Genomic DNA, 16,142 nt, shown 5'->3' on the forward strand with positions numbered 1-16,142 from the left:
CTTTTTGTTTGTAAATCCAGAGATGCAGAGATGAATAAAAACATAGATAAATCAAATGGCATCACACGGGGTCCTGTGACCCAGCAGTTATCCGACATATTAACTGAAGGTCTGTTTGATGGACAGAACTCATTTCTCCTGCACACATTTTGGAAACGTAGAATTTTCATTGTCTTCAAAACGTACAGCTAGTACAGCTGTAAATTATGCGGTGACCTGTTTTGGTTGCCATCGTTAGCTGATAAAAAACTAATTAGGCACACAGAAAGATGAGTTTCAACAGGCTCGTTAGAGTGCAGCCAGTTGTGATTAGAGCGTAAGAGAGGCCAACATATGGTTGGGACGGTGATCAGAGGGTGTGTGTGAAAGCAAATGGGACAGGTTGGCTGCTGCTGATGGTTTTATTGAGTTCAAAACTACTGAACAAGAGCAATTCATTTCATTTATTGTTCCGTGAAACTTGACAATATTTGAGTGAGGGTTGATCTTTGTTGCCATCTTGAATGGGTTTTGATTTTTTAAGGCGCTCTCGTATTTCAGAGTTCTTAAAGCTTGGGTTTTATTACAAAACTATCTTCGAAGTCAGAAGTGGAAAATTCCTGTCTTCGGTTGTCGATATCCTGCGTGTTTTTCACGTTTTTATAGTTGTGCAGCAGATCTATGTAAATGTAGACAAATCATGGTTATGATTTGGTTTGTTCTTAAAGAGGTTTCTCTACATTTCTGGCAATATAGCTTCTGTAATCTACCTTCAGAGTAGTCAGACTTTCCTTTAATCATTTGAATTGATCTTGATTAATAGTTCTGCAGGCTTTCTGAAGGCCTTTTAAAGTTATTTTTTGCAGTTTTTCACACATTTTTTTCTGTCTTGTCCCAGTAACCACCTATGACAGCACCTGTGCAGCTTATTCTTCATAAAGAGGAAACTGGAAAGCTAAGAAGAACATACAGGTCCTTCTCAAAAAATTAGCATATTGTGATAAAGTTCATTATTTTCCATAATGTCATGATGAAAATTTAACATTCATATATTTTAGATTCATTGCACACTAACTGAAATATTTCAGGTCTTTTATTGTCTTAATACAGATGATTTTGGCATACAGCTCATGAAAACCCAAAATTCCTATCTCACAAAATTAGCATATCATTAAAAGGGTCTCTAAACGAGCTATGAACCTAATCATCTGAATCAACGAGTTAACTCTAAACACCTGCAAAAGATTCCTGAGGTTTTCAAAACTCCCAGCCTGGTTCATCACTCAAAACCCCAATAATGGGTAAGACTGCCGACCTGACTGCTGTCCAGAAGGCCACTATTGACACCCTCAAGCAAGAGGGTAAGACACAGAAAGAAATTTCTGAACGAATAGGCTGTTCCCAGAGTGCTGTATCAAGGCACCTCAGTGGGAAGTCTGTGGGAAGGAAAAGGTGTGGCAGAAAACGCTGCACAACGAGAAGAGGTGACCGGACCCTGAGGAAGATTGTGGAGAAGGGCCGATTCCAGACCTTGGGGGACCTGCGGAAGCAGTGGACTGAGTCTGGAGTAGAAACATCCAGAGCCACCGTGCACAGGCGTGTGCAGGAAATGGGCTACAGGTGCCACATTCCCCAGACCTGGGCTACAGAGAAGCAGCACTGGACTGTTGCTCAGTGGTCCAAAGTACTTTTTTCGGATGAAAGAAAATTCTGCATGTCATTCGGAAACCAAGGTGCCAGAGTCTGGAGGAAGACTGGGGAGAAGGAAATGCCAAAATGCCAGAAGTCCAGTGTCAAGTACCCACAGTCAGTGATGGTCTGGGGTGCCGTGTCAGTTGCTGGTGTTGGTCCACTGTGTTTTATCAAGGGCAGGGTCAATGCAGCTAGCTATCAGGAGATTTTGGAGCACTTCATGCTTCCATCTGCTGAAAAGCTTTATGGAGATGAAGATTTCGTTTTTCAGCACGACCTGGCACCTGCTCACAGTGCCAAAACCACTGGTAAATGGTTTACTGACCATGGTATCACTGTGCTCAATTGGCCTGCCAACTCTCCTGACCTGAACCCCATAGAGAATCTGTGGGATATTGTGAAAAGAACGTTGAGAGACTCAAGACCCAACACTCTGGATGAGCTAAAGGCCGCTATCGAAGCATCCTGGGCCTCCATAAGACCTCAGCAGTGCCACAGGCTGATTGCCTCCATGCCACGCTGCATTGAAGCAGTCATTTCTGCAAAAGGGTTCCCGACCAAGTATTGAGTGCATAACTGTACATGATTATTTGAAGGTTGACGTTTTTTGTATTAAAAACACTTTTCTTTTATTGGTCGGATGAAATATGCTAATTTTGTGAGATAGGAATTTTGGGTTTTCATGAGCTGTATGCCAAAATCATCCGTATTAAGACAATAAAAGACCTGAAATATTTCAGTTAGTGTGCAATGAATCTAAAATATATGAATGTTAAATTTTCATCATTACATCATAGAAAATAATGAACTTTATCACAATATGCTAATATTTTGAGAAGGACCTGTACTCTCCAGCATTTCAAACTAATTCTTAAATGCAGGAAGGACCTGAGACGGGACCAGAGAACTTTATGGAGATTTCTAGCTCATTGCTGTTTGGAAGCAGTTGATGGAGAGAAATAGTCTAATTTTCTGTCTTTCAAACTGTTTTTCTTAGGATTTTTAATGTCTTCAACAAACAAAATGAGAAAACCTGTGTATTTATGACAAGTTGCTGTCAATAAAGATATGTGCCTGTGACATCTCAACACAACACTGGTTCATCTGTTGAGATTAGAAGCCTTTTAATGCTTTAATGATTGATAATTCAGTTAAGTGGCTTAATAAACAGAACTGGGTAAGAAATTAGTGAAAATAAAGTCTAGAGATGAATAAAGCCAGATCACTTTTAAATAGTTCTAAGAAGTTGTGTCTGCGTGGAAAGAAAACATAAAATCAAGGAGAGATCAAGACTTTTGAACAGCACAAAAAAATGTTTCACAGTTTTAGGTTCACCTAAGTTTACAAATTGCAGTTGTTTTAATTATCTTTTGTTCTATATAACTTCTAATAAGTAAATTAATGTAAGATCCATCTCAGATCTGTGTGCAGATTAGAAATAACTGCTCTCTTTTGAAAGTGACTGTCTCTGTAACCTTTCAGCGCCCCTTGGTGGTCAGCTATCTCTGGGGTGTTTTATTTTGTTGTTCTGCTTTTGTTTCCTGCCTGGACCATGAGCAGGATTCTGACTATCACACCTGCTCAGAATGATTCTCTCTGCATGCATACCCACTGCTTTTCTTTGCTCCGTGCAGCATTCATCTTGCTGTTTGCCTCCATCGTTACAGTTAAGTTCTGGTTCTGCTACTGGATTCTACATATTCAGAATATCAGTTTTTGCCTATGAAGCAAATTCATTTGCACGGCATATTAAAAGTTTGTGTCCTACTTCCTTTTCTGCCAGCTCCTTGTTTAGTTCTGTGTTCAACATGTTGGAGAAAAAAATGTTATTGGCTCCTGAATGCAGTTTTTATTTTTAATTGGTTTTGTCACGTTAATCTACAAAGTGAAAATAATAGTTGGTTTCTGGAAAAAACTGCTTTAATAGTTTCCTCAATTTGACCTTCTTGTTGTTGCTCCAAAGTTTCCTAATTGATATCTGACATTCTTAAGGAATGATGGTTGAAGAGTAACTTAAATTTCAGACATTTAAACCAACAAAATCACCAAGTAATCCCAGATTAGCTGCTTGTTTAAGAGTATAAACTGATTAAATTGAGCTATATTTTAAAGGAATCAGTGGATCAATTCCTTGTCCTATGAGCCAATTGTTGACTGTCTGTTTCTCCATCTGCTGTTAATTCAGATCCCGTCCACGGGCCCCAAAATGTCAACGTGGTGGATGTCCGCGCCCGCCAGCTGACAGTCCAGTGGGAGACTTTTGGATATGCTGTGACCCGATGTCACAGCTACAATCTGACGGTGAGCACAATCACAAAGTAGCACTTAATTATTGTCTACCACTAAAGTTTATTGCACCATATATAACATCTTAGAGAAGATCTTTCACTAGTTTGGTTTCTATCGTGTATTGTGTTATTTGTAAAGATTCAACTATAGGAGGAAGCATGTTAAACAAGGTGGAATCCAGCAAGCTTTTTGGTCACCGTGTTTATGAACCTTTAGAATTTCCCACTAATTCCAAGAGTAGAAGATTCAGCCAGTAAATACAATTTAAAATATTTTGAGTTAGTCGGATCCAAGGAACTAAATATTAAAAACGGGAAACTTTTTTTGAATAGTTTTTTTTTATTGAACAGTTTGGAATAATATCAATAATATCATACTGGATATTATTACTGGATACTGGATTATTACTGGATACTAGATTTATTTTTGAACCTTAAAGATGACCAAATGTGCCACGTTCTAATATTAAAACAATATTTTAATGTGTATTTTTGTTAATTAATACCAATATGAAATAAATGGCTAAATAAATTATTACATACCTAATGTAATTTTTAATCCATCGACATTTATGATAAACGTCTTTGACATTTTTTTTAAATTAATTAAATGTTTTCTCGTCTTCTTTCTTTTTACATATACTTTCTTTTGAACCAGCCAGACTTTCCTGTCAGTTTTAAAATGGGCTTGATCAATAACTATTTAGGCTTTCTGAAGATCATTCAAAGTATTTCTTTCTAGCACAAGCACCTTGTCAAACTTTCAGACAGAGCTTGATGGATAAGAGAGATAAAATACATTTATGGGCATGGTTCAGCAAATACTTAAATTAAAATAAATACTTAAACATTAGATATGTTTTTAACACACAATAAAAACAAATATTAATACATTATTTCTATATTTAATGTTTTAATTAAATATTTTAACATTTTGATAACAATAGATTTATCTGGTTTGTGCATTTCCAGTTTTATGTAAGTTATCACAGGTGTTAACAACTCTGTAGAACAGCTGTTTTAAATTTGATCTTTAGGTTTTGTTTCTAGCAGGTTTTTTTTTAGCAAAATCTTTGAATTATACCACAGAAAGAAGTTGCACCAGCAGAAAATAGGTTTTGTGCACTGACGGTGAGTCGTAGCTGAAATCTTTGCATACAATAGATAATTAGCTGAAGGAAGAAGCATAATGTGAAGTTTTTTTTTTAGATTTTATATGTATTTCCATGTTTTAGAGCACACACTGGGAAAAAAATGCCTTCTTGCACTCATACAAGGAGTTCAAAGAAAATAACCACCAAAGAAAAACCCTTAGAAAGCCTGGAGAACTACTGATCAAGACAACTTCAACCAATGACAAGACAGTCTGACTGCTTTGAATGAAACTATGAAATGATAAAAAAATTTTGACCAGTGACATTTTTCAATTACAACACATGATTATGTCACTGTAAAGTGCCTTATTGGCTTTAATGTTGTGAATTGGTACTAAGATAAAATAAATGAAAGATAAAATAAATTAAAGTCAAACTCAATCATTTTAATTTCTGGACAGTCCTGCAATACTTTGACCTTGAAATGACAACTTGATTTTATGCTTATAATAAAAATACTGCTATACCAGGTGTTTGCCTTGATCTTGCAAATCCTACCAGGGTAAGCTGAATCACTTCAGTCAACATAAAATGGACAAAATATTTTACTCTCCTTTGCAGGTTCAGTACCAGTATGTGTTCAACCAACAAGAGTTTGCAGCTGAGGAGCTGATCCAGACGTCATCCCATTACACACTGAGGGGACTGCGGCCCTTCGTCACAGTCAGGCTACGCCTGGTCCTGGCCAACCCTGAGGGCAACAAGGAGAGCGAAGAGATAGTCAAACAGACAGAGGAGGACGGTGGGTCAAAAGAAATTGTTTTGATGTGTAGCATCAAACTTCATAATATGCTATTGATCCAAAAAATAAGGAGGGTAGTAGAATCTTGAGGCATTTTAGCAACTTAGTATGTGATTGGCCTATGCCTGGAGAAACCCTCCGGCTCCCCAGAAATGAGTCATTATAAACACCTCACAACAGCCATCGGCTTTTTGGTGAAAATAAACAGCTGAACCAGCCGCCTACCTGTTCCGAACGCAGAAGGAACAAGATGAGAGATGTCGCTGTCTAACCCACACTGTGTGACTGACAGGTGGGTCCAGAAGCTGCAGTGCTAAAAACATGAAAGCAAAAACTGCTTGGTGTGCAAAGCACACAGCTTAGAGACCATTGTTTTTCTATGAGCAGAAAACATTTTAGAAACACTTTTAGATGTTTTTTGCCATTAGAAGTTCCAAATGCAGGATATATACACTGCTCAAAAAAATAAAGGGAACACTCAAATAACACATCCTAGATCTGAATGAATGAAATATTCTCATTGAATACTTTGTTCTGTACAAAGTTGAATGTGCTGACAACAAAATCACACAAAAATCATCAAAGGAAATCAAATTTATCAACATTATTAACCAATGGAGGCCTGGATTTGGAGTCACGCACAAAATTAAAGTGGAAAAACACACTACAGGCTGATCCAACTTTGATGTAATGTCCTTAAAACAAGTCAAAATGAAGCTCAGTATTGTGTGTGACCTCCACGTACCTGTATGACCTCCCTACAACGCCTGGAGATGCTCCTGATGAGACGGTGGATGGTCTCCTGAGGGATCTCCTCCCAGACCTGGACTAAAGCATCCGCCAACTCCTGGACAGTCTGTGGTGCAACGTGACGTTGATTTCCCAGATGTGCTCCATCGGATTCAGGTCTGGGGAACGGGCGGGCCAGTCAATAGCTTCAATGTCTTCATCTTGCAGGATCTGCTGACACACTCCAGCCACATGAGGTCTAGCATTGTCCTGCATTTGGAGGAACCCAGGGCCAACCGCACCAGCATATGGTCTCACAAGGGGTTTGAGGATCTCATCTCGGTACCTAATGGCAGTCAGACTACCTCTGGCGAGCACATGGAGGGTCATGCAGCCCTCCAAAGAAATGCCACCCCACACCATTACTGACCCACTCCCAAACTGGTCATGCTGAAGGATGTTGCAGGCAGTAGATCACTCTCCACGGTGTCTCCAGACTATGTCACGTCTGTCACATGTGCTCAGTGTGAACCTGCTTTCATCTGTGAAGAGCACAGGGCGCCAGTGGTGAATTTGACAATCCTGGTGTTCTCTGGCAAATGCCAAGCGTCCTGCACGGTGTTGGGCTGTGAGCACAACCCCCATTTGTGGACGTCGGGCCCTCATACCATCCTCATGGAGTCAGTTTCTAACCGTTTGTGCAGACACATGCACATTTGTGGCCTGCTGGAGGTCATTTTGCAGGGCTCTGGCAGTGCTCCTCCTGTTCCTCCTTGCACAAAGGCAGAGGTAGCGGTCCTGCTGCTGGGTTGTTGCCCTCCTATGGCCTCCTCCACGTTTCCTGGTGTACTGGCCTGTCTCCTGGTAGCGCCTCCAGGCTCTGGACACTACGCTGACAGACACAGCAAACCTTCTTGCCACAGCTCGCATTGATGTGCCATCCTGGATGAGCTGCACTACCTGGGCCACTGGTGTGGGTTGTAGAGTCCGTCTCATGCTACCACGAGTGTAAAAGCACCACCAACATTCAAAAGTGACCAAAACATCAGCCAGAAAGCATAGGTACTGAGAAGTGGTCTGTGGTCCCCATCTGCAGAACCACTCCTTTATTGAGTGTGTCTTGCTAATCGCCAAAGATTTCCCCCTGTTGTCTTTTCCATGTGCACAACATCATGTGAAATTGCTTGTCAATCAGTGTTGCTTCCTAAGTGGACAGTTTGATTTCACAGAACTTTGATTTACTTGGAGTTATATTGTGTTGTTTAAGTATTCCCTTTATTTTTTTGAGCAGTGTGTGTACATATATGTGTGTGTGTGTGTGTGTGTGTGAAGTCAGGGCCAAATTTGACTTAAAGTTACTTTTATTCAAACAGCAAGTTTTCTCTTGATTGGAAATGACACTGGTGTCTCCCAGAATGTAACAAGATGACGTACAAAAGACCCTCCAACCTGATCAACACAGTTCAAGGGGTATGGATAGTTTTTCCAAGGCAATGTATCTGTTAAATGATATTTGGATCTCTTCTAAGCAGTACTTACTTTGCTCTCAGCTCAAAGTAACTTGAGGGTTTACAATGAAAGACTGCAACAAAAAATAAAACGTTTTAGGACTTTAAAGGGAAATTAAATAGAATTAGCTTGAGCTGCTTAGAAGGTTTCTAGTTTGCTATTTTAGATGGCTCACTTTTCAGTTCTCAATTCTCAGAACAGCTGCAGGATTCTTTAATGAGAATTATTTCCCAAATCTCCAAACTGGTATCACTCCAAATGTTGTCTACTCTAGGAAATGTATTGATCCTGATTTTAACAAAATCAAGCTGGCTGTGCTGTGGCTCATTATGAGACAAACAGATTTTTGTCCTACTCAAATGCTCTCTGGAGCTACTAAAGTAACAGAACTTTTATATTTGTGTCTGCAACAATCAAAAATTGCACTAATCAACACTTTTGTTTTTCTGCTGTGCCCCTCGGCAGGACATCTTACTGGCATAAATTATTAGCGCCTGAGTGTACATGTTGTCCAGCAATCAGAATATATCAAAACAGACTCTCTTAAATCTCCTGCTTTCTTTCCAGAGGGCCTCATGTTGCACTGATTGCATGCCCCTCCATAGCTACTAATAATTTATTTATGCCTTAGAATCTCTCAGGACCACGCCTGTGAAAAGCTGGACTCACTGTTCTTTTGCTGATCTCATAGCTAATATGTTTTGAATTTAGCTTATGAAGAACATCACATCTCAGCCTGTTGCCTAAAAGTAAAGCAAACACATCTGGGTAGTAGAAATGCCTGTAAGGGGTTAAAACAATCGTAATTGTTTTGTTCTTAATTGGTTTTTGCTTTACCGTTGTTAATTTCCTGGTTGTAACTCAGTAATTAGGAAACAGAAGAGCAATTGTTCACACTGAGGCTAATTATTGTTTGTACGGCTGTGGCTCCTGGAAATAAATCGGCTTCCATCTCTTTCACATACAGTCATATAAGATTTTTACTTTCCAATCTTGCTCATTACACATAAATTATCTTTAGCCCATGTTTAAGGGCTAAATGAAGTATTTGCAATTAACAAATAAATTAGGTATTTGTTTTTCTTTCTAATGACTCACCCTCCTTTTTAATATATATATATATATATATATTATTTTTTGCCTTTTAGAGATTAATATAGGCCTATTATTTGCAGTCACAAGTTTACAACCTGATCATACACTGATCATATGGATTAATGGTGTATTTAAATTGGACATTTAATGACTAATTTAAAGCTTGAAATGATTATAAAAAAATCTAATGAAATTTAGGAATAGATTGTCCAACTTTTAATTTATTACAGAATTTCCCTGATCCATATTTGGGTCAAATATATGCATTCACCTCTATTAGCATTTGGAAAAATGTTCCTAAGAGAATGTCACCTCAACCACCTGCTTTTCTACCTATTTACAATCTTCTTGCATAATTTCTATATATTTGATCTCTCTCCTTGCGAAGTTGAAGTTTATTTAAACTGGTTGTTTTTCTGGCCTGAGCCTGGCTTTTAAGCACAGTGTAAAAACGTCCAAAATTGGGTGACGTGATCATCCCAGAAGATTATACTGATGATGCTTTTTCCGTTTCAACCCAGTTTTGGTGTCCGTTTCGGATCATTATTCTGTTGGAACATTAAATTGGTTCCAACTTTTAATTTATTATTAGTTGTTTTGAGGTGATGTTAAGGGATTGGGAGGTAGTTCTCTGTTTTATTATTCTGTTTACTTTGTGCTAATCCTGCTAGCATGAAACTGCCACCACCATGCTTGTCGGTAGCACAAAGGTTTCTGATTTAAAAACCTCATCTTGACACCTCCAAACATACACTTTGTCATTGTAACCAAACAGCTTAATCTTTCTTGTCTGATCATAGCATTTTTAATGTGCTTGTCCATATAGACAGCTTGAAAGTGTCAATTTATGAGCAGGCGCTTTGTTCTTGGCCTGTACCCTGTCAGTCCATGGTGATGTTAAATTGGCTTCACTGATGATGGTGACACTGACACGGCTGTTCCAGCACGTTCTAGTTTTGGACAGGCTTAAGCCTTGGATGTTCCTGGGTTGTTACAGAACATTTTAACCAGTCCACAAGGCATCCTCTGTTACTGATCACCTTTTCTAACTGTTTTGACAGACTGCTGGAGGCTCTGGCCTCCATTAATAATGCCATTTGCCTGCAAATTAAAACATTTTCCTTCAATTTGTTTTACAATGAATGTATATCCTTTCTGTCTGAGCTCACATGAATATGCCACAGTTGATCAACAAAAGAAGGAAATGTGTCTACAGTGATGTTATCACACAAAGGTGCACCGCTCTAAAGTTAAGTATTTGTTGAATAAATAAATAGCACTTTAGATGATAGAGGCATCAGTTGTTTTTAACTGTAGATGTCCAATAGTATGCTTAAATACCTCTGAATAACAAAAAGCAGATAATTAATGGAATCAAATCCCCATTTTTATTCCCCCATATATGACTACTACACCAGAGGGAAAGATGATCTTCATACATAGAGTACAACAACTGAGATTTTATAATCCAGAAGGTCAAGTTCTGACTGAGATCACAGTAGAATAAAAAAAAAAAAAAAAAACTACTGCTAGGGTTAGTTTCCAGTTGTGGTTTGACTTTAACGTTTATTTAGAAATATTTTTCTCATCAACTCCTGCCATTATCATAGCCAAACAATTGCTTTAAAAAAGATATTTTAAACAGCTAAACTGACACGTATATAAACCTTAACAAAAATGGCTTGTTCCTATATTGCTCTATTGTTTTACTTCACAAAAAGCATGAAAAAGTAAAATAAATATGTTCTATAATCCCTTGCTTATAGTGTGAAATGTAATCCAGCAGCACTGTTGCTTCCCCCTCCCTGCTTGCTTCTTATAAAAATGTCTTTATATTTTTCTCAGAGGATTAACCTCCGACTAGTGTGACATCTTGAACAACAGGGGGAATTACAAGCACTACTGGACTGATATGGAAATTAAAAATGTGGCTCAGTTTCAAAATGTATACACATCACCGAAAATTAGCAAAATGTATTAAAAGGCATAATTAATAATAAATGTAGAAATTTGCATACAAAGGGCCTGCTCACTTATACAGATGGGTGTTAAAGGTATAAGAACTGATGTTTTCATTTGTTTTTGTTGTCTATACATATCATAGGTGAAATATATTTTGGGTTTTGCTTTGTACTTTTTGACAGGGATTTCCAGCTACAAAGCTCACTCTTAGAGAACTGGGTCAAGGATTGGCATCTTACGGTCTCCATAACAACCATTGGTTCCTTTCTACATGTAAACTGGTTGTTTGGGAGGCATGCTAGACCACAGCCTTTTCTGTCCTATGATCCAAAACCTACATTTGAGTTACTAAATGCAGCTGGCACTTTAAATAACAGATGAGAATGAGATTAAATATTTCAGCACATGTGTCTGGTGTAAAGCAAAGGATGCCTATATGTTGATAAACACCTAATTCCCACTGTTACATATGATGAAGGACCTGTGATGATGTGGGCCTGTTTCTCCTCCAAAGACCTTGGGATCTTTGTTGGAGTTCATTGCTTCACGAACTCTTTTAAAATACCAGAACATTTCTGACAAAAAATAGTCATCACAGTCCTCACACCTAATAAAATGTCTGGGGTGAAGTGAAATAGAATTTTGTTAATCATTTATAGTTAACTTTATTTCTACAGGTCCTACAGTGCAATCAAATCATATTCTTCATGTAAATGTACTCAAATTAAAGGTTGTATTTTTCGAAAAATATTTTTGTGTGAGATTATGAATTTGCAATAGAACTTAATCTTTTTTTTGTTTTATTTACTCCAACCATCCATTATCTTCAGCTTGTTCCAGGGTGGGGTCACGGGGTAGCAGCTTGAATAAGGAAGCCCAGATATCTCCTACCGCAGCCACCTTCTCCAGCTCTTCTGGGAGAACCCCAAGGCGTTCCCAGGCCAGCTGGGAGACATAGTATCTCCAGCATGTCCTGGGTCGTCATTGGGGTTTCCTCCCAGTTGGACATGCACGGAATACCTTCTTAAGGAGGCGTCCAGGGGGCATCCTTGCCAGATGTCCGAACAACGCCAACTGGCTCCTCTCGATGCAGAGGAGCCACAGCTCCAGTCAGAGTCCCTCCCAGATAGCCAAACTTCTCATCTTATCCCTAATGGAGAGTGCAGCTACCTTGCAGAGAAAACTAACCACCTGTACCAGCAATCTCACTCTTTCGATTAGTACCCAAAGTTCATGATCATAGGTGGGGATAGACCGACAGGTGAACAGAGTGCTTTGCCTTACAGCTCAGCTCCCTCTTCACCACAACAGACCGGTACAGGATCACAATACTGCAGAAGCTGAACCGATCCATCACGCTTCCTCTTTCCATTACATGTAAACTAGACCCTGAGATATTTAAACCCCTCCACTTGAGGCAGCACCTCATCTCCCACCTGTTAATGATTTCTTTTTTAAAATTCCTTTAACATGTCTTTACTAGAGGTGACTGTAAGTGCAGAAGATGCGGTCGTTTTTAAGAAAGAAAAATGGCAATGTTCATGCTACTTAAATGTTGATGTAGTTTCTGTTCAAGGAACCGCTGAAAACTGATGAAGTATCGTGTCTGATTTAATACTGGAGTATTTGTACTGATACAAGGAGCAGTGGTTAAGAGCCAAGAATTAGAGATAGGGATAAACCTTTAAAATGAGATTTGGGCAACGGAGAAAACGGATGCATTAAACGTCACTAATGATAATTTGAGTTCAGCTCAGGATACAAGAAATGAAAGAGAGACAAATAACCAAGAAAAAAACAAAGGGGAGAATCACACATAGAGAAGAGAGGTGCCAGCATAACAAAGCAGACTATTCAATGTGTGGCAGGATGGAAGTTAATCAAGTTTTGATTAATGTGTTACAGCTGCTGTTATCTTTTCAATGAAGACTGTTTTCCTCCGTCTCTGCCTCAGAGGAGCACAAGAACACACAAGTTCACACAAAAACAGAGAAAGAGACACAAACACCCAGCAGATAAGACAGAGTTACAAACTGAGACTTACAGGCACACACAGGTGTCAAGGGTGTCTCCTGCTTCACAGAAACACCAGATATTCTCAGACATTAAGATACTGTTTCATAAAAGATAAGCACATGCTTAGATGTCAGACACGCACACACACAAACGCATACACGAGTGAGTGATAAGGTGATGAATGAAATTGCAGGTTGTAATTGCATTTCTTTGTTAGGGTAATTTGGTGCACTCCATGGGCTAGGCCCTTAATCAACACCTTGGAATTACTTATCAAATTCTGACAATTTTCTAAAATGTTTGTGTAGTCTTGTGTTCATCACCACATCTGACGCAGAAGGTTTTGACCCTGTGTTTTCAGGATTCTTACTTCGTGCAACCACATGTGAATTTTGAATTCAGGAACTACTATAATTTTTAGGGTCCTTTTTATTTGATGGTGCTCATGAAAGGGTTTCAGGGAGATTGTTTATTGCCAAAACTACTGTGATTTATTTTCTTGCTTGTATGCTCCCAGCTTCTTTCTTTTTTGTGGAGTCCACCAGGGGTCCAATTTTGGGGTCCCCTTTTTATCCGCTTGCTTAAGGTTCCTCTTGGGCAGATCTTGTGCAGAAATCTGAACAATGTAGTATACCTTTCTTTTCAAATTTCACACAATGTTTGTATGCCAAAAAAATAAAAACATTTGCTCACTTTGTTTCCAGGAGCCACCACTTCAGGCTGAATCAAGCTGCTAACATGAACACACTTATGGATGGTGAATAACCTGAAATTGGTTACTTAGAGAAGATGAGCTTGTTCTTTAATACTTGAAAATCGTTTCTCATCATTCCTCTGAAAAGATTTGTTCACTCGCTATATAGCTGCTTGGAAACATGCAAGGTTACTTCTCCATCCATCAGTACATTCCAGCAAAACTTAAAAGCATTGCCAGTATGTATGCCTATAATTTCATATTTTCTATCAGTACATTTAAAGATTAAAATAACAGAGTTGGTCAGAAGCTGTCATACTGGTTGTGCAAATGAAAAACTGGGTGTGCACCCTTAAACCCAAGCAACATTCCTCATAAAATGTTTGATAGAAATGGAGCTCATTTCGGTTCTGGGCTATGTTGAAAGATTGTTATGAGCACCAACCTGTCCTTCAAGTGACTACCTGTTTAGACCCAAATAATATCAGTTATTGTTTAACAACCTATAAGCATGGGCCAGTTGGCAAAGGGCCTTTAGCAATGAACACTTTAGAAAACAAGTACTGCAATTGTCCATCTACTGCCATGCAGAAAAAAAGCCATGCATTGCACTTTGAGAGGTCATACTGAACAATTAAAAGCTGCATCAAACTACAATTACCCTGTAATGTTTTTGTTTCCATTGCATGGAAGTTGTCTTTCCTTCCTGATAAGTCTGTTTGCTAAAGTTTAGAGGTTCTATTATGTATTAAATAAATTTAGTTGCTGTTTTGTTGTTTCTTTTTAGCAACTAAATAATGTGCTTGGAAGGTGGCAGATATTTGCAAGCTGTGTGCATGAAAATAGAGTTTTCTTTCTAAAAATGAACTACACTATCATGGAGTCTCAGCTTGCTGGATACGGGGTGTTTTTGTGATTGCTTAAATAAGATCAAATGTAGAAATTAAACAGGTCTGGACAAGAAGCAGAAATTCTGAAAACACAATCACTCCCAGGTTTTAATTTCCACAGGCTTCTGACCGGCCAAACCTGAAAACATATCTAGAATTATTTCTCACATCGCAGTTTAACGTTCAGTATTAGAAACACTCAACATGAAACACAAGCTGATTTTCCTCACTTTAACCTATGAAGCACCTTTAGGAAAGAAAAAGTCTATGCAGTTTTTCTTCCTCCGGGCAGCATCTATCTGTCCTTTACATTTTAAACCGTTCACACCTGTAAGTGTGTTTTTGTCTCAGTTTATGAGTGTAGTTTTCATTTGTGCGTTTTTAACATGCTGTTACTACTTCTAGACAAGGTGTCTGACACCCCTCTCCCTGCCTGTACACCTTTGTAAAGTGTGAAATATGCCTTTTTCCTGAAGAGAAAGACAAACACGTATACACTCCCTGCTCTGTTACTAGGTAGAGTTTGCTGTTTAATAAGCTGAGTCTGTGTATCCAGCAGTGAGCCTGCAACCCTACAGATAGTGATGCAAAATTGTTAGGCTGGTTGTTGGGGAAAAACTAAACGTTCTGAATCTTCCAGAGATTGAAATAATAGCACATTGCCCATTCTAAAATGGCCAAACTAACACTCAGTAGTTTATTATTACCTCCCCAACAACCCTACACCATTCCAGACCCTTTGTGAAGTGCCTTGAGACGACGTGTTGTGAATTGGCGCTATGTAAATAAACTGAATTGACTTGAATATATTTAATCAAAGGAATTAAATTGCAAGAAACTGAAAGTAAACTTGAGGTACTTTTGAGAAGTTACCACGTATCCTGCTTTTCTGTGTTAAGTCACTTTATTTTGACAGGTTTCATTTCTAAATTTCTTGGTAATAATGAGTGTCATGCCCACTGATTATTATAAATATTAAATAGTTAACTTTTTTCAAATGTTTTCTTATGGATTGCACTGAAACAGTTTTAATTAGGGCATGCATAGACAAGATTAAACAAATACCTTCTTCACCTTCCTATCTGCAATGGACCAAGGTGTGCATTTATGTATTTTGCATTTATTGGGGTGAGTGTGGACTTGTTTTCCACCTCAATAATATACCGCTATAACCTGCCTACATGGTCGTGCATGCTCAGAACAGTGGGGAACTATTTCACGCTAAGTGTTATTTGGGAGCCAACGTCACTAAAAGACCTTGCAAAGACTTAGATTTTTCTAGGTGATCCTTTTTTTTTTTAAACTGTCATAGTGTGGTCCTAATTGAGGGGCTTTAATAAATAGTTTTTAAATGTAAGTCTTTAATAACTTGGTTTAATTACTAAGGAAATC

At 38.5% G+C, this 16,142-nt stretch overlaps 1 protein-coding gene across 12 annotated transcripts in view; it reads left to right on the plus strand.

The window, feature by feature from the left end:
- The window catches only part of ptprt (protein tyrosine phosphatase receptor type T), a 444,335-nt gene that overhangs the window by 181,594 nt on the left and 246,599 nt on the right, over window positions 1-16,142 (plus strand). For all 12 annotated transcript variants that reach the window (XM_047347294.1, XM_047347295.1, XM_047347298.1 and 9 more), the window contains exons 9-10: window positions 3,857-3,972; window positions 5,675-5,855. In XM_047347294.1, the coding sequence (XP_047203250.1) occupies window positions 3,857-3,972; window positions 5,675-5,855 (297 nt within the window). The remainder of the gene's footprint in view (window positions 1-3,856; window positions 3,973-5,674; window positions 5,856-16,142) is intronic.

This window comes from Girardinichthys multiradiatus, chromosome 20, assembly GCF_021462225.1.
Source record: "Girardinichthys multiradiatus isolate DD_20200921_A chromosome 20, DD_fGirMul_XY1, whole genome shotgun sequence".
Lineage (NCBI taxonomy): Eukaryota > Metazoa > Chordata > Actinopteri > Cyprinodontiformes > Goodeidae > Girardinichthys > Girardinichthys multiradiatus.